A 23213-nucleotide genomic window follows, 5' to 3' on the forward strand; every position below is an offset into this window, starting at 1 on the left:
GGCAATTCTTGTGTGATAATAATGTACCTCCAGTTACCAAATCATGACTGGCACAGAAATTTGAAAACATATCCCCATTTTCATTCATTTCTCTGATACTTTGGACTCCCTTTACATGCTGTAGGCCTTCATTGTTCTTTCCGATTTTTGCATTTAGGTTTCCCATAATAATCAAGATGTCTCTCTTACTGGTACTTTTAATGGTGTCAGTTAAGGACAGGTAAAACTCTTTTTTTCTGTTCAGTATCTGAGGTTTCTGTAGGAGTATAGCATGGGATGACTGTGACATTTCGAATGTTTGTCCTAAAATGTGCGGTCAGTAGTCTTTGTGAAACTGGTTTCCATTCCATAAGGCTCTTTTTCGCTCCTTTGGTTAACAAAAGTCCAACTCCATTTCTGTGCTCTGCATCCTCTCCAGCGGGTCCAGAGTATAAAAAGGTGTATCCATCTTATGTTTGGATTTCTCCAAAGTCTTGCCATCTCACCTCACTAAGTCCGAGAATGTCCAACCTGTAACTTGTCATCTCCTTTGTAACCTGTTTCAATCTACTGGCTTCTCTCACTGTTTTAATATTCCAGAAACCTACTTGAGTTGTCCTTTTCATGCCAAAGGTCGTCATATTTGAGTCCGTCTGGCTGTTCTTTTCTGCTGTTTCTTCAATCATTTGTTTTTGGGAGTGCCGGTGATTGTCCCACAGCTCCCTAGTCTGGTGGTGGGGCTGCCACCTAAGAGCCTCCAGACTTGCCCGATTTTCTTTTAAGGGTTTACTCTCCTAGGGCGGCTGTGGGACAATCCCTATATTATGATTTGAGATGGCAGGAAAAGGACAGACTTGGGATAGGTGAAAAGGACCAGTGGGCTGTTGTGGGACACACTTCGTCTGGCTCCTCCCCCTCGGCCAATCCAGCATGAGTGACCCTGCTGGTAGCTAAGCTACCGCCAGCATAGCCCCCAGGATCCAGAGCACACAAACCTCCTCGCCTGCACAGACAGTGCTACTGTAAGGCAGTGTCCCCTGAGGAGGAGAATCTGAAAATCACCTAGAACAGATAGCCAGGTTGCAAGTCTTATTTCAGATGATGCCATATTGGGCAACTTGCGTGTCAGTGATGATGATGGGATGATGAGGACAACACAACACCCAGTCCATGGTCGGAGAAAATCTCCAACTTGGCCGGGAATTGAACCTGGGCATGGTAGCAAACAGGTTACCACTCAGCTAAGCAGACAACTAAAACAAGCAGAAAGATAGATATATTCAGGAAACTAGATAAAAAAAACAGTAGCATCATATCTCAATAAGGGACTTGAAACTTCCAGGACAGGGCAGAAGCATGTAGAGAAACTCTGGCTCAAGTTTAAAAGAAAAGGTCATCATGCACTGGATTGATATCTACCCAGAAGAACAGTTCATAAGGGAAGGGAACCTCCATGGTATACAACCACTGTGAAGAAACTTCCAAAGAAACAGAGATTACTGCATAATAGATGTAAAACAATGTGTAAGGCTATAGATAGAGAGATGCTGCATGAAACGTGTTTGGCTGTCAAAATGCCTTCAGTGACTGTCGTAGCAAAGTATTGTCAAGTGATCTTTCACAAAAACAAAACAAAAAAATCTAGTTGTATGTAAAGGATGTTAGTGACACCAAAGTTAGCGTATTTACTCGAATCTAAGACGCACTTTTTTTCCGGTTTTTGTAATCCAAAAAACCGCCTGCGGCTTAGAATCGAGTGCAAAGCAAGCGGAAGTTCTGAAAAATGTCGATAGGTGCCGCCACAAAAAAGGTGGAAGACGAGCTTTTTTTCTCCGCCCCGAGTTTCGAACACTGCATTTTCATACATTATCCAACAAAGTAAATACAAATTCCATATTGCTCATCTTCAAATATAGCAGAATTTCAATGTACTACAAAAATCCGACTGGCAAGACTGTTTGGGATGTTTGTCAATATGGTCAACTCTACATTCTGAATTTTTTCCTACCTGTGAGAAGAGATGGTTGCTAATAGGAACCTGATGAAATGTGAATCACATGCATTATTCTCTTCACCATAAGAATAATACGAATATAAACATTTTGCCATGTATTCTTTCGTGTTTGCTGCTATCTCCTTTAAATCCTGTCTGCCTAATAAACTACGAAACTAGAGTGAGACAACAGCAAACCCGGAAGAATATACGTATCGTGACATGTTTATATTCGTATTATTCTTATGCCTAATAGTGATACAGTCAGAAATGAAGCACGGCAACTGACTAGATTTTTAAATCTAAGATGACTCTAATTTCTGTGCAAAATTTGATGTACTAAAGAAGCGGCCGCAAAGATTTTCAAACGGAGAAAAATTTTCGCCTAATTCTCGTTCAGAACATGTTCTATCATACACAGTCTATTATTTGGTTCTTGTTGATCATTATCAAAGAAAACAGCAGTCTAAGTAACAACAAATAGCAGCCTCTTGCCATTGTAAGCGGCGGTAGTGCGCATAAAAGAAAGCCATGCCGCGAGCAGCGACGGGCCGTAAACACTCACTATCAGAATGCGACAAACAATGCATGACACAGTACAGTAATGCATTTTCAGCTTAGAGTGACATAAACACCTATAACAAAGAAAATGGCACTTATCAGATCAAAGCAAAATAAGCAATCGATTCAAACCAGACGAAGCACGTGAAAAAGGAAGGGTACCCATATAAATACAGACGGAGCGCCTGACGCATAGCAATGGCTACCTGGTAAAGCTTAACTGCTAAGCTTACGACTCGAACCAAACTACTGTAGCTGTATCGTCACTCATTCGACCTAAATCGTGTCTCATATTACAATGGACCAACTTTGTTTCGATTTGGAGGTGCGGCCTAAAACTTTTCTCTCCCCTTGAATTTTGATTCTCAAATTTCAGGTGCGGCTTAGATTCGGGAAATTTTATTTATTTATTTTTTTTTTTTTTCCTTTATTTCGAGTCTCATTTTTCAGGTGCGGCTTAGATTCGAGTAAACACGGTAGTGTCCAGTAACTGAAATTAAGGGCAGCAAAGTGAAAGCTGAAATGCTTAACTCAATTTTCAAATGTTCCTTTACAAGGGAAAACTCTGGAGAATTGCTTCAGTTTAAACCTTGTACCACTGAAAAGATGAATGAAATAAATATTAGTGTCAATGGTGTTGAGAAAGAGCTGAAATCATTAAAACTGAACAAAGCTCCAGTCTACGATGGAATCCCTGTCAGCAGCAGCAGAATTTGTTGCTGATTTAGCCCTTTTTTTTACTATAATCTACCATAGATCCCTTGAACAGGAAACCCCACTAAGTTCTTGGAAAAAGCCACAGGTCACCACCATCTACAAGAAGGGTAGTAGAAGTGATCCACAAAACTATCATCCAATATCCTTGACATAAATTTGTTCTAGAGTCTTACAACATATTCTGAGCTCAAACATAATAGAATGACCTCAGTACCAACCAGCGAGGATTTCGAAAACACCAATCATGTGAAACCCAGCTTGCACTTTTCCCACATGACATACTGGAAGCTTTGGATCAAGGAAATTGGGTAGATGCAGTATTTCTTAGTTTCCGAAAAACGTTTGACTCATTACCACACCCATGGTTATTGTCAAATGTACGATCATATTGGGCATCAAGTGAAATTTGTGACTGGATTGAGGACTTTTTGATAAAGAGGACATGCATGTTATCTTGGATGGAGAATTATCATTATATGTTGAAGTAACTTTGGGTGTGCTCCAAGCAAGTGTGTGGCGACCCTTGCTGTTCATGTTCTGTATTAATGACCTTGTGGACAATATTAATAGTAAAATCAGTCTTTTTGTGCAGATGATGCAGTTATCCATAACAAAGTACTATCTGAAAGAAGCAGCATAAATATTCAGTGCAGAGATTGGCAGCTTTCTCTAAATGTTTGGAAATGTAAAATTTTGCAGCTCACAAAATGAAAAAAACGTAGTATCCTATGACTATAATATCAGTGAGTCACTGTTGGAATCGGCCAACTCATACAAATACCTGGGTGTAACACTTTGTAGGGATATGAAATGGAATGAACATAGGTTCAGTTGTGGGGAAAGCAGATGGTAGACTTCAGTTTATTGGTAGAGGGAAGTGCAATCAGTCTACAAAAGAGATTGCTTACAAATTACTTGTGTGGCTGGTTATAGAATATTGCTCAAGTGTGTGGGATTCATACCAGATGGGAATAACAGGGGATACTGAAAGTATACAGAGAAGGGCAGCTCGAATGGTCATGGTTTTGTTTAATCCATGGGAGAGTGTCACATTGATATTGAAGGAACAGAACTGGGAGACTCGTGAAGATAGATGTAAACTATCCCAAGAAAGTCTATTAACAAAGTTTCAAGAACTGGCCTTAAATAAAGGCTCTAGGTATATATTACAATCCTCTACGTATCGCTTTCATAAGGATTGTGAGGACAAGATCAGAATAATTACTGCATGCACGGAAGCATTCAGACAATCATTCTTCCCGCACTCCGTATGTGAATGGAACCAGAAGAAACCATAATAACTGGTACAATAGAACTTACCCTCTGTCATGCACCTCATGGCGAATTGCAGAGTACAGATGTAGATGTAGATGCAAATCGCATGACTTTCTCCAAAGTGCAGCAAAAAGTGACGTTGAGACACCATCCCCCAGTTGACAGCCAATTTGGATTTTGAATGGTTCAGACAGTTCATCTTTAAGTTTAACTTTTGATGTTTCTGATTTGGTATTCTGATAGGCTTATTGTGCACACACACACACACACACACACACACACACACACACACACACACACACACAGAGTATATATTGGCTCAGATTACTGCAAACCAATAAGTATGTATGGTCCTGTCCTGCACCACATTCGCAAAGTTAGTGGCGCACCACATTCGCAAAGTTAGTGGCATCTCTTCTGCTGTCTGTAATCCTTCAGGGGACTTTGCTCTCCACAGCTCAGTTTGGCGAGCTTTTGTTGAAGTTGAAATTGTTGCTCTTGTTAGAAGGAAACTTTTCCAGAATTCAAGTTGTGATGACTAAGCATAAGTTGAAAACAATGGATGACTCTTGATGTATACTGTCAAACTCATTTCTGAAGTCAATAAAAGTGATGACCTAAACTCTTGTTCCAGGCTATATGATGTTTCGTTATGCACATAAGACTGACAGTCTGATGCGACAGTGTCTTTCTGGTCAAAATCCTCCTTGATATTCTCAAAGTTCTCAGTCCAGTTGTTCCTGAATCCTCATGTATGCAGTCCTAGATAAAATATTTTACGTAATATCAAGTAGAGATACCCTCCAATAGGTATTGGGGCTCAATCACTTGCGTTCTTTGTACAGTGGGTGGATTGTTGCTGTTTTCAACTCTCTGGGCACTTTCTCAGTATTCGAGTAGTGTATGAAGTGTTTACGTAGATTTTGAAGAGTATGTTCATTTGCCCCTTCCATAGGTCTGCAACCATTCGATTCTCTCATGCTGCTTCGTAGTACCTGAGTGAACTAACTGCTTTGATAATTTTGTTGTTAATCTGGTGGTATAACATTTTCCAGTAGAGTTTTATTTCTTGGAGGAAGACCAAACTCTTGGTTCTTTTGTTTTTTCACAGTTGAATAATGCTTTAAAGTAGGTGCTCTTTCGAGTCCTTACACTTGAGTAACTGTTTGAACATATTGGCCCTAATTCTGACATTTTTCTCAAGTGTTGTGTGCCATTTTTCCATTTTTATTGTTCATCATAGGAGTGAGATCAATATACTTTGATATTGTCTAAATGTTTTGTAATAGTCCCTTGTTTTATGTTGGTCTGAATGCTTTGTCTGTGGTTTTTGATATTTCATTTTGATGATTTATTTTAATTCTTCTAATTTTTTTGGTCATTTGTCTTCTCGGAATTTTTCAGTTTTCTATTGTTGTTTGCTTAACAGTTACTTGTGCCTTTTATTTAATTGCTTTGTCACAATTTTCATTCCACCAGGCATGTTTATTTCTCTCTTTATTTTTTATTGTGACCAGTTTCTTCAGCTACATTTTACAGTTAATGTATTGTCTTGCCACATTTGTCACTTAAAGGTGTTTCAGATCTCTCCCGATATACTGTATTATTTGTAAATAACTAGTTGTAATAATTCCTCCTCTTGTTGGAATGGTTTGTGTTTCTTTTTTTGGTGTTAACTTTATTTTTATTTTTGAGGTTTAATGATCCGAGTCAATGTCTATCCCATGGAGGACTTTCATTTGGCAAATTTCTTTGTGGTAATTTTTATCCTTGCATGTGCAATCAATCTGGAACTACCTCAGCTTTACTTTTTGGTATTTTCAGATAGTTAGTTTGTTCTATATTCTCGTAAATCTTGTGGTTTCCAGTATAAGTACATAGTCAACACCCTGCTTATCTTGGTGTCACTTTGTATAATGTTCTTAAAATTTTGTTCAATGATACTTCCTGTGTTTATTCAGTAGAGTACTATCATATTAGTCTGATATGATATTTGGTTTAGCAGTTTATATTATAAGGAGAACAGAAAAACATGAAAACCAGAATTAGTTCAGCAGCAACTGAGTAGCATTGCTGAGAGGTGGTGGCATACCAGCATCCCGGCAAGGTGAGGTGATGTGAGGAGAGGAAGTGTGACCAGTTAATGTGTGAGGGTGTAACAAGTACAGCTAAACATTTCAATAAACTGAATATCAAACTAAACTAATTTACAATCTGTCGAATGGTCACATAAAATTTCACTTTGAATAACATCTTGTTTGCACTGGGTAGCACACAAATGATTTCCATTTACTCTGGGCATCACATGACATACTTGTTGAGTATTTGGTTGTTCAGAGAAGTGCCATAAAAATGTGCCTGACAACTCCTAGGAGAAGGACACAGTATATACATACATGTGAGACAGCATCTTATGTACAGATGAGTAGGTACAGAGTTTTGTTCTTTTTATACTCCACTGATGGTTTGACTGTCATTGTTTTAGGTCATTCTCTCAGAGGAAGAGGATCCTGAGGACACAAAATACTTGGATGGTACATACACATCATCAGATGTTCGACACCCCGTTGACCTGGAACTGGAGTTGGTGTTAGGAAAGATGCCAAGAAAAGTAAGTAAACATTGCATCACAGTTTTTAGATTGCATTTATTTAAAATAGGCCCTCCAAGATCCTGTTTGTTGACTGGTTTGTGGTTACCTTGAGTCAACCCCGAATATCGCCAAACTGCTTAATTCTTGTGAGTTATATATTTCTTAAATCATCAAAACTGAACACTAGTTTGTCCCTGGCACAAAAAGGAATTGAGAACTTGAAGAGGAGAATTCACTAGATAAAATTGAACAACTAACTATTACTTAGCTCCATGAGGTCGAAATTTCTTCCAGGAGTGGTAGTTCCGCAAGGTATACAGGAGAAATTCTGTGAAATTTGGAAGGTAGGAGGTGAGGTAATGGTGGAATTAAATCTGTGACGGCAGATTGTGAGTTGTTCTTGGATAGCTCATTCAGTAGAGCACTTGTCTGCAAAAGACATGTCCAAAGCTGAAAAAGACATTCCTGGTCTTCTCAACTGCAAGTTATTTTGTCAGGGATGAAAGAGAGACTGGTTTGGAAAGGACGAGCAGGCCACTCTGGCACCTGGTCGATGAGGGCGAGGGGCGACTAGGTGTGCAGCCTCGTGTGTAAACTTTGCAGTTAAAAACTGTAAACACAGGCAAGTAATCACTAACCATGTCACATTATGAGAGGTGTGTACTGAGATGTGACATGTCAGTTCTGATAAAAGGATATTTCACATCTCCTGAGCCTTCGTAACAATGAAAGATGTTAGCAAGATTTGAAGAAAGTTTATTTCATTAGTAATTAAGTTTTGGGCATCACATTGTGGTAGGAATGATTTGTGATACGTGCAGGTTTGATGAAAGATGCAGGTGCATCACATCTACAAGGCAGGACAGTGAGTTAGTGTCATCATCTGTTGTGGGGCCGCTGGTTCCTTGATGTCACAGCTTGGAGGTATTTTGCTGCGACAGAGAAAACATTAGTCATAACAAAAATCTAAGCAGCATGACAAACAAAAAATCCGGACAACAGTCAGTTGAATCTTGTGTGAACTAAGATAATGTAAAGATCAGTCATAATAACATATTTTGAAGCCTGTGAAAGTTACTATGAATGGAAGTAATGAATTCGTGTACTAAGAAGAGCTAATGCAGCAGTTCAAGGGGACATTCTTCGGGATTATTTCAGTAGTTTGGAAGAAAATCCACTCTCTCTTTCAGCACCCAAACAATGCAAGGGGAGAAGAAGTCTATGGAACTCGGTTATTTGGCCCTGCCTTGCAGATCTGAATTGACAAAACGTAAGAATGGGAAACTACAAGCAATTTTATTAGTACATGACATAATCGAGGCCAACGGGGTGACAGGTCATAATTTCCAGTAATCACACTTTCTCGACCACATTTCACTTCAGTACAGACCCTTGTGGCCAGTACGGTGATACACTGAAAGAGTGAGGTTCAAGCTCCTGCCTGGCTACCTTTACAGTGTGGTAGAAATTCAGATTGAGACAGCCCATTTAGGATGCCTGTGGGACTGTGCTGTTGGATCTGCATCACTTTTGGAGTTTTGTCCCAGTGTGAGGACAGTCAGGTGTTATCTTTCATGACAAGTGCCCTCTTAAGGAGGACTGCAGTTGTCCGTCTGCTCCGAGATGGCACAAGGCCCAGCATTGAAGTTCAAACTGCAGGTGTTGCGACATTGCCCCAGTAGATTCCATGTCTTTGGCCCCTGAAAGAAGTTTATGTTGTGAAAACTTTTCAACTCCTCGTGAGTTGTTCAGAGGTGGCTGTGTGTATTTTGCTACTGCTGCCACACTGCTAGGAACATTCTGAGTTTTCCTGCTTGCATGTCAAAATACAACTACAGTAATGTTGTTTCCTGTAACACATTTAATGTCTTGTAAATGATTTGTGTGTGTAACTTTTCAATCTGCCCATGCAGGTTGTGTCGCTTGTAAACTCAATAGTGTCTGTGACTCTGAGTCTTCACAAATTTTGTTTTTAAACTTTTTCTAGTCTGTCGTTGTTTTGATCTTCAACCCACCTTCTTTTCTTCTCTGCGTGACTACTGCACCCTACATTCACTTTAACCCGTCTGCTGCAGTCAACTATTGATCTCTCTCTAAAACTGTTAGCTTGTACACTTCTGACCGTTGCAAAATTGGCGACGCCTCGGGGTTTCAGGATGACTTCTGTCAGCTTTAAGTTTCGCCACAAAGTTTTGCTCCCCATGTCGATTCAGTACCTCCTCATTAGGTACTCGGTCTACCTTCTAATCCTTCCATATGGCAACATTTCAAAAGTTTCTATTGTCTTCTTGAATAAAATCTTCTTGGTTTTCAGGTCATGTCAATTCCAATAAAACTCTCAAGCTTTCAGTGGCTAGCTCTGCAATTGTCATCAGGTTGAAGACTATGTTTTTCATTTTTTCTTCATACTAAAACAATTTCCAACTGATTATAATCATATAAAAAAAAATTGAGAAGTGTTGGAGTCACAGAACAAAAAATCAGGACTTAAAGGACAGAAATCACAATCTCTGCAATAACTTCCAATTTATTAATTCCTGTAAGTATCAGCTCACAAAAACTGGGGAAAATACTCTTTATGACTGTAGACCATTAATATGAAAATATTATGAAAAGGATAGTTGCTACTCAGCATATAGCAGAGATGCTAAGTGGCAGATTGGCATAACAGAAAGACTGTTGAAAGAGCATGGACCATTAAGATGTCGTCAGTCGGTCACCCTCAAAACACATGTAAAATTAATATTCAGAGCTTCACAGTCAGTGATTAATAAATATTTTTCATTTGTTTTTCATCTCGCTGGTTTTTCTCGCTTAATTCTACGCAGTTCTTCTATGTAACGCGATATTGCTACGACTTGAAAGTGGGGCACCACACGTTCCTCCAAAAAGGACAGACCATTTTCCTGCTGTACTGTTCCTTGACCTCAGCTGGTGCTTCATCTGTGACAACCTATCTGCATCTCTCTCTTTTGAAAATAATTTATTATCTGGCACAGTCACATTTATTTCTAGCAAAATAACTGGATAAGTCTGGCATCGACCATTGATGTTTATGTGTAGCTCCAGGTGATAGGTGGAATGGTGTGTGTGTGTAAAATATCATGATAAGTATAAAAATGTGCACCACTTGTGAACTCATTGTGGTCAAGTAACAATTTATCTAGGTCTTTCTGTTTAGTGACATAAATTTCTAATTCCTCAAAGGTTTTGAAGCATGTCCCTTCATACTTGTTGATAATACTCTGTTTATCTTAACTAAGAATAAGACCTGCGCTGACTTACTGGTCTTGTACGTACATTAGTTGAAACAAATGTCAAACGACCTACTGATTTGCCCTACATATTGTTTTTTGCAGTATTGACATATCATTTTATACACTTCAGTTGCTGAGAACTTATCTCCCCTAAGTGTTGTATGATGTTGTAACCTCAATTTCGGATTATTGGTTGTTTTAAAAGCAGCTTTAGCATTATTTTTGTTCAGTTTTACCTGACACAGCAGGTGTGTTGACTGCCATCGTAATTATTTTGTGTTTACGTATTCCAGACGTACTTCCAGTTGGAACAGCAACCAATATACTTCTTTTTAATTATTTTTTCTTTGATCCCATTCTGTCTTCACACCAATTTCAGAAGATTTTTACCCTTCACTATCAGCCTACTCCCTCAGCTTTCATCTTGTTTCCCCAAACTTCATTCATTTAATCCTTTTCATGATTTTTTCCCATGTGCTTGGGTGTATTTTTGAGAGTTTTTTCTGATGTTTCTCTGCGTTATTTACGTATTTTTACACGCTTTTATCCTTCACCGTGGATCCTTGCTCCTTCCATCTGCATCAATACAAAAGAGTTTCCTTATCCCTAGCCAGAACTAAGTCTCGCATACTGCTCCTGTGTTGTTGCTTGGCACATGGAATCCCCCCAAATGGCCTTACCATCAAATTCTTCATCTCCATGTGCCACACCTCTTTCCACAATGACCTCCATATGTTCAGATTCCACCAATCCGTAGCTCTCACCAATATAGTTCTGCAAAACCATATTAATCGGGCCCAAACCTCTTAGCAATATCTCCTCTCCATCCATAAAATTCTCCTGCTATGCAATTCCAAATTTGTGGATCCTGTATCACACATTGAAACTCTTGCTCTCCAGTAACTACAGCAACATGCACAATGTCACCTCAAAAAATTGTCCACCCTGTTCACTTCCTATTCCCAGCTTGCACTGCCACTATCCACCGCCTCTACAACAACCTTCCAAACCTCCACCACATCCCCTCACAGCTGATAAATCCTGCCTCGCAAACCTACTACATGTACCCCATCCTCAAAAACTCCCATCCATCACCATACGGACTCCACCATACGGTGGAAACACTTTCTTGCCACCAACCCTACCAGTCAGACTCAACCAGAGACCAATGTTGAACTCTACATGACTCAGTTCATTTCTCCATCCAAACATGATCTACCGCCACTGACCCCTCCCCCCCACCCCCTCCCCCCCCCCTCCCCAAAAAAAAAAAAAAAAATCACCCTCTGTAAACTTCCCACAATTTCTTAACCTCAAACCTTGCCTCACCATCGTTCCCCAGAGCCCTCAACATGCAAACTAACCTTACATCCACAGAAAGAACCGCAATTCACCACCTAAACACTGATCCTGACCTTATAATCCTATTTGCAGACATAGGCTCCACCACTGTTGTTTTGAACCACTAGGATTACCTGGCAGAAGCACTCTGCCAGCTGTCAGATTAATCTACATACAAACCCTGCCATAGTACCTCATTCCAGAAATCCAGCAGGTTCTCCAGTCTCTCCTCAAATCCTTAGTCCCATCCCAGAACCTCACCCCAGCATCCATCCCTCTCCTCACCCCTACTATTCTCTGCACTCCTACCTTCTTCATGCTTCCTAAAGTCCATAAACCTAGCTACCCAGGATGTGACATTGTGGCTGGTTATGGATGTTCCATTGTGGCTGTTTACTGTGCTTTCATAGACCAACTCCTTCGGCCTATTACCCGCAACCTACCCTCCTATGTAAAAGATACCAACTATTTCCTCCACTGACTCTGCACAGTTCCTGTTCCTTTACCACATGGTACCCTGCTCATCACTATTGATGATGCCACCTCACTTTACTCTAACATCCCTGATGCTCATGGCCTTATCACTATTGAACTCTACCTTTCCCAAAGCACGGTGGATTCCAAACCAACAACCTCTTTCCCAGTTGCAATGATCAAGTATATCCTCACTCACAATCACTACTCTGTTAAATGCATTACCTACAAATACATCCAGGGTATGGATAAGGGCACCCAAGTGGCACCATCCTATGCCAACCGATTCATGGGGCTTCTAGAGGAATCCTTCCTAAACGAACAGTCTCCCAAACCCCTCACCTTGTTAAGATTCATTGATGACATCTTCATGATCTGGATTGAGGGTGATGACACCCAATCCACATTCCTCCAGAATCTCAATAACTTCTCCCCCACCTGCACCTAGTCCTACTCAACCCAACAAGCCACCTTCCTCGATGTTGACTTCCACCTCAAAGATGGCTACATCAGTACCTCCGGCCATATCAAACCTACTAATCACCACCAATTCCTCCACTTGACAGCTGCTACACATTTCACATCAAGAAGTCACTTACATACAGCCTAGCCATCCGTGGCTGTCACATCTGTAGTGACAAGCGGTCCTTCTCGAAATATACCAAGGGTCTCACTGAGGCCTTCACTGACCGTAATTGCCCTCCCAGCATTGTAAAACAACAGATCTTCTGTGCCTTACCACTCCAGTCACCCACCACCTTCCAAAGTCCCACCGTCCAGCCACGTAAAAGCATTCCCCTCATGGCTCAGTACCACCCAGAACTGGAGCAACTGAATCACATTCTCCACCAGGTTTTCAACTACCTCTCGTCATGTCCTTAAACAAGGAGTGTTTACACACTATCCTTCCCACCCTGTTCACTGTGGTATTCTGCCGCCCAATGAACATACAAAATATCCTCTTCCATCCCTTCAGAGGCCCTGCTCCCAAGCCCTTGCCTCAAGGCTGTAATGGACCTAGATGCAAGACCTGCCCCATACATCCTCCCACCACCACGTACTCCAGTTTGATCTCAAGCATCAGCTATCCCTTCAAAGGCACATCTACCTGTGAAACCTGTCAAATAATATACAAGTTAAGCTGCAACCACTGCGCTGCATTATACATGGGGCGTGATGACCAACAATCTGTCTACATGAATGGCCACTGACATACTGTGGCCAAGAAACAGCTCGACCATCCAGTTGCTGAACACACCACCCAACACAGCATTCTTCATATCAATGACTGCTTCACAGCCTGTGCCATCTGGATCCTTCCCATCGGCACCACCTTTTCTGAACTGCACGGGTGGGAAATCTCACTGCAATATATCCTACATTCTCATAACGCTCCTGGCCTGAACCTTCGTTAGTCATTGTTCTTACCCATCTTGCCCCCTCTCTGTTCCCTTTCCAGCACTAAACAACCCTCTATTCCACCAACGCACCCACAGTCTTATTACATCTCTCCTTTTCCACTTACCCCCCCCCCCCTCCCCCTCCTCCTCACCTTCACCTCTGTCTAACCTCCAGACTTCACCTAGCTGCTCTACCCTCTCTCTGCCTCATCCCTGCACGCTCCCACAAGCAGCACTTTACTGTCCCCCGCCCCTACCCTGCTGTACCTCCCCCTCCCCACCCCGGCTTCCTCTTTACCCTCACCACCTGGTTGCTTCTCCCGTCATGCGCTGCTGCTCACAGTCTGGCGCCTCAGCAGCCAGAGACTTTGATAGTGTGTGTGTGTGTGTGTGTGTGTGTGTGTGTGTGTGTGTTTTATCTATTTGCAATGAAGGCCTTGTTGGCCAAAAGCTTACTTTCTGACAGTCCTTTTGTTGTACGTATCTGCGACTCATCATCTCCGCTATATGCTGAGTAGCAACTATTCTTTTCATAATATTGTCATAGTCCATCCTGGATTTTCCATTCAAATTCTTGTCAGGTCTTCAGCCAGATCAATCTGTCGTCTGCACACATTATTTCCACAGATAGCTTGTCGCCATCATCAGGAGAGAAAAACTAAGTTACTCTTGCCGATAACTGACTCAGACCATGAGTGACAGAACGTTTATATGCAGCGAATATACAAAAGCGCATACACTGAGGTAATGTGCAAGCACTCGAATGTTGCTGCTGCCCCTGGTGCAAGAAGAGTTGCAGTGCCTTCAATAGTGAATACTTTCAAAAAATGATATATTGTTAAAAGTTAATACTTGTAGCTGGCCAATTCAAATTCCATTGTTTCTTCATATCTGATAAAATAGGATTCTAAGCTTTACTTAGTGGGTATCAATTATCATGGTTAATGATATTATCTGTTAGTCTTGATTTTGATAAATTCTTTTAAAACACGATCCCAGAAATGCAAGGCATTTGCAACCATTTGTCTGTCGTTGTATGGCATCCTACAACCCTCTGTAAGACGGTGCTCAGCCGCTACAGATTTGTCAGGTTGTAATAATCACGAACGGTGGTGATTGTGGTACATTCTCAGCATCCGAAATAGCATATATACTCTTTTGACCAGAGTTGGTAGGACTCCTGTATGCTGAAATGGTGGATGACAGCTGGTAGCATGTAAATATTTATCAGTGTGTGTCAGTTTCCTATTAACTCTGTATCCAAGAATTTCATCATCTTTTTTTTGTAAACCAGTACATCCAAAAAGGGTAACTTTCCCTCCTTTTCAATCTCCATCGTGAATCTGATGTTAGGATGTATACAATTAAAATGGTCCAATAACTGTTACAATGAATCTATGCCATGTGGCCAAACAAAAAAACATATCATCAACATACCTCGGAAAATAAATAGGCTTCAAGGCCATATTCTCAAAGTCCTCCATAAAAAGGTTAGTTACTATGGGGGATAAAGGACTCACCATAGCCACACCATCAGTCCGTTCAAAATATTAGTCGTTAAATAAAAAATAAATGTACATCAGTACATGACAGCAGGATCTCAACATTTCTGTATAGTTTTTCATTAAAATCAATGATTCTTCAAGAGGAGCCCGAGTAAAATGAGACACCACATCAAAGCTGGCAAGTAAATCAGAGGAACCAAGACAAAGCAGCTCTAAATGCAGAATAAAATCCATGGAATTGGAAATGTGGTGTTCACATTTACCCATGTGAAGGCTGAAGGTAGATGCTAAATGTTTTCCCAAGTTGTAAATCGGTGCACCCAAATTACTAACAATTGGGCGCGACAGGACCCCACCTTTATGTACCTTCGGCAATCCGTATAATCTGCTGATGGTGGAATGGCCACACCAGGATTAAGTTTTTTAATAGTGACCTCAGATAATGTGCTTTTCTTCAGAAGTGAAGTCATTGTCCATTTTATGTGATCTGTATATAAAACGACGGGTCCTTAAGAAAGTCGTACATCTTATTCACATAATTGGCCTTGGAGATTAAAACTTGGCAAAATGTTTAGTGTCTGTCCTCAGCCCTCATGTGTGTAAATGTGGACATCATATTTCCAATTCCATGGATTTTATTTAGCGCTTAAAATCACTTCGTCTCAGTCCGACTGATTTACTTGTCACTTTTGATGTGGTGTCTCTTTTCACTCGGGTTCCGCTTGAAGAGTAATTGATTTTAAGTAATAAAAAACTAGATTTGGAAATGATGAAGCTCTGCTGCCACATATTGATGTACACCTATCTTTTATTCAATGACAAATATTTTGAACAGACTGATGGTGTGGGTATGGGGAGTCCTTTATCCCCCATAGTCTCTAATCTTTTTATGGAGGACTTTGAGGATATGGCCCTGAAACATCTTTTTTGAAGCCTACTTGTTTTTTGAGGTTTGTTGACAGTATGTTTCTTGTTTGGCCCCATGGAATAGATTCTTTGTACCGATTATTGAACCATTTTATTTGTATTCATCCAAACATCAGGTTCATGCTGGAGATTGAAAAGAAGGGGAAGTTACCCTCTTTGGATGTACTGGTTTATAAAAAAGATGACAGAACTCTTGGATACAGAGTTAATAGGAAACCGACACATACTGATAGGTATTTACATGCTACCAGCTGTCATCCACCATTTCAACGTACTAGAGTCCTACAGATCTTGGTCAAAAGAGCATATGCTATCTCGGATGCTGAGAATGTACCACAAGAGCTGCAACATCGTAAGGATGTGCTTAATCTTAATGGCTATACGGGCAGAGAGATTTGACATGTATTTGAGTTTGGACCGCTACCTAAACCAGATGAAGACATTTTTAGTTCTGTGGCTTTCCTTCTGTATGCTGGGAATGTGTCTGCCAAGGCAGTAAGGGTTTTGAAGAGATGTGAAATCAGATGTATTGCATCTGCCAGCTAAGATTAGAATTGCATCTGCCAGCTAAGATTAGAGCACTTCTTGGCTCTGTTAAGAATGATTTAGGTGTGAGGAAGCCTGGTGTTTACAAAATACCATGTGAGAGCAGTAAAATTATACTGGCCATACTATTCCTACCATCAATGACAGATGTGCTGATCAGTCAAGCTGTTCCAAATGCCTCTCACTATTTGGATTGTGTTTTAAAACAATCTGTCGAAATCAGGCAGCAGATAGTATTGTTAACCGTGATGATGGATACCCACAAATTAAAACTTGGAATCCTGTTTCATATGCTATGAAGAAACAATTTGCATCTGCATTGGCCGGCTATGGGTTTTAATTTTTAACAATATATCATTTTACGTAAGTATTCACTATTGGAGGCGCAGCAACTCTTCTTGCGCCAGGGGCAGCGGCAACGATTGAGCACTTGTGTATTACCTCAGCGCTTGCGCTTTTGTATTTTCGCTGGGTATAAAGGTTCTGTTGTTCACGTTTTGAAACAGTTATTGATGAGAGCAGCTTAGCTTTTCTCAGCTGATGATGGTGGCCATGTGACCATGGAAATATTGAGTGTGGATGACAGTTTGATCCAGCTGAAGATCCGACAAGAGTTTGGTCTGTCAATATGCCAGGAAAGTCTACAGAGTCATATGGATTTTCCATTGTTTTAGTGTATAGTTGCACTTTTGGTCATTTTGCTTACTGGCTGTTGGTTGGTTTTGATACACAATACCATCCTCAGTCCATCCCCTGGCACATATTTGTCCCACTTACTTCCCAAGTGCGTTTGTGTGACAAAAACTTTTTGGCACACCACTTTAAGAACCAGGCTTGATGACTGCATGCCAGTGGATGGCCTGAAGACATTTGACAAGCAGTGCTGTGCTGGGGCAGCAACAGGTGTGGCTGTAGCTTCCTAGTGGGCACATGTGCACAGGCGCACTCTGATGTACATTGTAATATGTATCTGGCGATAACTACTCCCACCCAGGCAGCACTCGAATTTCACCACAGTGCCAACGTATTGTCGCAGAAAAAGCTGAGTAGCTCCGTGGTGTATTGGTTATGATACTAAATTGTTGCATGGAGGGTCATGAGTTCAAAACTCACCTGGGCTGTACAATTCTAATTCCTATATTCAGTTCGAGTACATTCTAGAAGTATCCACAAATGTCAAGAATCATTGTACTGAAATGTTCTGTAGCTGTATGTGTTCTGACCGGAGGCAGTTGACTCAGCGCTCTTGTATGTGCAAGTGCTGAATAAACCTTCATTAAGTGAAGTTAGTGTTCATCATTTATCTAATTACACCTTCTTCTACATGACAATATATTAACCAGGAGCCTGTTATCACAGTTCAGCTGAACATGGTAATGTCTGACTGTGTAGAAATCATGTGTTGTTCCCCGAGAGCTAACAGACTGCCCTCGGCGCCATTTCCGTATAGCGGCTGTAAACCCAATTCTGTCCACCAGACGAAACGTCCACCTCTGTTCATTGCCTGTCTGTTACTCTTCACTCCCCTGATCACGTGTCAAAGAGATCACCTGACCCTGCGATCTCTTCGACATGGCTGCAGTCAGCTGCAATAATTCCAACCATCAGCACTCTGTATACAAAAAGCTGTGCTTATGTTGGGTTGGGTGATTAGAATGTGAATTTATGATGATGCCTGTGGATGTCAGTTTTCTATAATACAAATGAAAGTTTGTCAACTTTTGAAATAGTCAAATCAAAATAACTATCTTGTGTTCCATTTCAGATTTACCATAAATCGTATTTTAGCATGGAGTCTATATACCCTATCCTGTTTGCCAGGTGTTCCACCTACAGCGGCAGCCAGGCATCCCAAAGAGTCTGTCGCTGCCTGCCAGCCTGTCGGTGCTGATGGCACTAGAGCGTGTGCTGAGGCTGCCTGCAGTGGCCAGCAAGCGATACCTCACCAACAAGGTGGACCGTTGTGTCACAGGACTGATCGCACGCCAGCAGTGCGTCGGCCCGCTGCACACGCCAGCCGCTGATGTTGCTGTCACCGCCCTTTCTATCTTCGGAGTGGTAAGGAAGCTCTGCCAATGTATCCGATGAGAGGTAATTGGCTACGGCTGTGGTTCCCAAACTACTTTTGTTCCCTGTTGCGTCAGTACGTCGAGGTATTACCGTGGCCCTCAGAGTTGAAGTGAACAGTTGAGTCTGTTCAGTTAGTTTAATGCAGATAAATCTCCTACAAGTGACAGCTTCAAAAGCAGGTCTACGTAGCATATAGACAGTTGTGAAGGAGGGCTAAAAACCCAGAAACATCAATAACGTGGATGAGAGAAGGTAAAGCAGCACGAGGAAAATGGAAATAACGGTGAAAGAAATAGGAGAAAGCAAAAAATTCAGAGCAAAAGTAACAAGTGTCGGTGGCCAGCAGGAGAAAACAAAGAAAAAGACAGGCACAATATGGACAAAAGAGAGAAGAGAACAGCACAGGGAAGGGATCTGGAAAGAAAGGAAGGAGAAAGGAAATGGGGCATAACTTACTTCTTGTGGTCCTCAGTAGGCCAGACAAATAAAAAAATTAAATGTGTGTTTTAAATTCATAAATAATCTATTGAATTTAATAATTAATGGGCTGGAAGAGTTTTGCATGCTCTCTAAAACTTCTCAAATCCCAGAATCAAACTGGGTGCAGCTACCTACATTTCTAGCTTATGTTAATTTTTCCATGTTTGGAACTGTGATAATTTTGCTATTCATTATTGCTGCAGAATGTGTCACAACGTTGGAGTACTTTTGCAGTGTCTTGCAGCATAGCCTTGGCAAACAGTTTGGGAACCACTGGCTTAAGGCGTCAACAGTAGTTTCATAGTGGTAGAAAGTAATTTTTTTGTTTAGTGTTTATATAAATAATGTTTTGTTTACTTCATTAGTTGCCCATCTAAGCTTACAACAATTCTTACAGTTTGTGTGCAGTTCAATAATTATGATATGCATTTTTATAATAACAAAGTAGAAAAAGATAAATTGCTGCTTACCATAAAGAAGACACGTTAAGTTGCAAACAGGCACAATACCAATACATTTACAGAAAGCTTTCTACCACAGCTTTCATCAGCAAAAGAGAAACACATGCCATTTATAAACACAAGCAAGCATGCCTCAGGCACACCTGACTGGCAGCTCGGACAAACTGAAAGTGTCTTCGTTATGGTAGGTAGCAATCTGTCTTTTCCTGCATTGTTGATATTCCTACCTGGAGTTTCCATTGTCTGCATTTTTATAATATTCAGTTATGTGGGTTTGTTGGCCTTCAGTCTCTCCTTCCCATTCTGTTGGATAAGTATCTCCTGACCCAGATTTTGGGTGACTTTTCCAAACTCTCCATTTCCTAAACCTCATCAGTCATTTTTCATCATCTCTTTTCCTTCCCCTTCAACCGCTCTGCCAGAAGAGGGAGCCATTGGCTCCAAGAGCTTGCAGATTTCCTTAACCTAGTTACCGTATTTACTCGAATCTAAGCCGCACTCGAATCTAAGCCGCACCTGAAAAATGAGACTCGAAATCAAGGAAAAAAAATTTTTCCCGAATCTAAGCCGCACCTGAAATTTGAGACTCAAATTCAAGGGAAGAGAAAAGTTTTAGGTCGCACCTCCAAATCGAAACAAAGTTCGCCTAGTTGTAATATGAGACACAATTTAGGTCGAATGAATGACGATACAGCTGCAGTAGTTTGGTTCGAGTCATAAGCTTAGCAGTTACGGTTTACCAGTTAGCCATTGCTACGCGTCACGCGCTCCGTCTGTATTTATACGGATATCCTTCCTTTTTCACTGATGCTTATTTTTCTTTGATCTGATAAGTGCCGTTCTCTTTGTTATAGGTGTTTACGTCACTCTAAGCTGAAAATGCATTACTGTACTGTGTCATGCATTGTTTGTCGCATTCTGATAGTGCGTGTTTACGGCCTGTCGCCGCTCGCGGCGTGGCTTGCTTTTGTGCGCGCTACTGCCGCTTACAAATAAAAAATAGAGAGGAGTCGTCGCATTAGCAAAACATTTGTTGTTACTTACACTACTTCTTTCTTTGATAATGACCAACAAGAACCAAATAATAGACTGCGTATGATAGATGATGTTCTGAACGAAATTTTAGCGAAAATTTTTCTCCATTTGAAAATCTTTGCAGGCGCCTCTTTAGTTCATTACATTCTGCACAGAAATTAGAGTCATCTTAGATTTAAAAATCTAGTGAGTTGCCGTGCTTCATTTCTGACTGTATCACTATCAGGCATAAGAATAATACGAATATAAACATGACATGATATGTATATTCTTCCGCGTTTGCTGTTGTCTCACTCTAGTTTCGTAGTTTATTAGGCAGACAGGATTTAAATGAGATAGTAGCAAACACGAAACAATACATGGCAAAATGTTTATATTCGTATTAATCTTATGGCGAAGAGAATACTACATGTGATTCACAATTCATAAAAGCTCCTATTAGCAACCATCTCTTCTCACAGGTAGGGAAAAATTCAGAACGTACAGTTGGCCATATTGACAAACATCCCAAACAGTCTTGCCAGTCGGATTTTCGTAGTACATTGAAATGCTGCTACATCCGAAGATCAACAATACAGAATTTGTATTTACTTCGTTGGATAATGTACCAAAACACAGTGGTCGAAACTCTGGGCGGAGGAAAAAGGCTCGTCTCCCACTTTTTTTTTAAATTTATTTACTGACGCAGAGATTTTGGTGCCAGTATTTATCTTTGTGCCTACAAAGCATGCCTGTGTGGCGCTACATATATTCGACGGCAGAAGTTAGTTGTGGCGGCACCCACCAACATTTTTCAGAACTCCCGCTTGCTTTGCACTCGATTCTAAGCAGCAGGCGGTTTTTTTTATTACAAAAACCGGAAAAAAAGTGCGGCTTAGATTCGAGTAAATACGGTATATGTTTGTGTTCTCCTGTCCCTGCTTGGTGAGCAAATTTTTTGTCTATCAAGTTTGATTATATACTGTATGTGTGATTTATATAGACGTTAGCACAGTTTTATCCATCTTTTTATTTCTATTTGCTTCTGCTTTAGTTGTCTTTATTTATTTTCTGTCATTGAATCCTTCATGTTACTCATAAATTTGAGAATAAAGGCTTTTATTTTATGGAAATTGGTCATAAATAATTTAATGTTAGCACTCTTGACTCTCCCTCTATCTTTTCAGGAAGGCGTGGCTACAGCAATTGGTGAACAACCGATTAAAGGACTTGTCAACGCAGCAGCTGGAGCAAGGATGACAGTTGCAGAATGCCTAACAAATCTTGTTTTTGCAAGAATATCTGACATACAGGTAAAACATCACTGTGCTTGACTAGTGTTGCTATTTATCTGTATTTTGTAGGTGATGCCATACCTGTAGGGGTGGTGGGAAGACATTGGCACCAACCACACCATGACATTTAACTGCACGTGAGCAAACAAATTTTTTACATTCGCTCATCACCATAGAAAGTCGGTCTGGAAAATCTGCCTTCATTCTATGAAAATATTTTTTCTGAAGGAAAACTATCAATGTATTTGAGGAAAGAGACATGTCTAGCCTATAGTGCAACAGATGAGTAGTTTAGCTGTGTATGAACAATGATGAAAAGGCTAGATTGTTACTCACTATAAAGATAACGTGTCTAATTGCAGACAAGCACAACAAAAAGACTATTACACACTGCGCTTTCAGCCAAAACCTTTGTCAGAGAAGAAAAGAAAATACACTCACATTCTCATAAGCCAGCATATCTCGCACTAATGATTGCTACCTCTGTCCACTTTAGCCAGACTTCAATTGTTGGGTTAAATGAAAGCAGCCATCTGGAGTGGGGCAGGGAATGAGGAGGGATAGCAGCGTGCCAGTGGCGGGGATTGGGGGGGGGGGGGGGACACTGTTTGGTGGAGCATGCAGGGACTAAAATACAGAAAGATAAGGCTGTTAAGTGAAGTGTGGGGAGGCTGTGGGATAGGAGGGGGGAGGGAACGAAAAAGGAGAGGAGCATAGAGGGGAAAAGACTTGAGGGTGTATTGACAGAGAGTGGCACGTGATGAGGGTTAGGGGATGTGAATCGGGAGGAGAGAGGGTGTGGGAACAGTGGGTTGTTGCTGGGATAATTTTGAGAATGGGGAATGTGTTGTAAGGATAACTCCCACCTGTGCATTCCAGAAAAACTGGTGGTGGAGGGGAAAATGCAGATGGTGTGGGTTGTAAAGCAGCTATTGAAATCAAGCATGTTATGTTCAGTGTTATGCTTTGCTGCATGGTGGTCCAGTTGGCTCTTGGCTGCCATTTGGTGGTGGCTGTTCATCCTGGTGGACAGCTGGTTGATAGTCATACCAATATAAAAAGCTGTGACATGACTGCAGCAGAGCTGGTATATGACATGGAAGTGCTCGGTGGGTGGATTGGGCAGGTCTTATATCAGGGCCCCACACAAGGAGATGATCCCTTTGGCAAGGGGTTGTGATTGGGAGCAGCATAGGGGTGGATGAGAATGTTGTGGAGGTTTGGTGGGTGACAGAACACCACTTTAGGAGGGTTGGGGGAGTACCTTGGATAGGATGTCCCTCTTTTCAGGGCATGATAATAGATAAACGAAGCCTTTCATATTT

General features: G+C 41.1%; 1 protein-coding gene across 1 annotated transcript in view; it reads left to right on the forward strand.

Moving 5' to 3' along the window:
- LOC126412116 (phosphoribosylformylglycinamidine synthase) overlaps positions 1 to 23213 on the forward strand; it is a 223331-nt gene that overhangs the window by 121850 nt on the left and 78268 nt on the right. The window contains exons 13-15 of the mRNA XM_050081551.1: positions 7011 to 7136; positions 18390 to 18626; positions 21781 to 21906. Coding sequence (XP_049937508.1) covers positions 7011 to 7136; positions 18390 to 18626; positions 21781 to 21906 — 489 coding nt within the window. The remainder of the gene's footprint in view (positions 1 to 7010; positions 7137 to 18389; positions 18627 to 21780; positions 21907 to 23213) is intronic.

Source organism: Schistocerca serialis, chromosome 7 (genome assembly GCF_023864345.2).
Source record: "Schistocerca serialis cubense isolate TAMUIC-IGC-003099 chromosome 7, iqSchSeri2.2, whole genome shotgun sequence".
NCBI lineage: Eukaryota > Metazoa > Arthropoda > Insecta > Orthoptera > Acrididae > Schistocerca > Schistocerca serialis.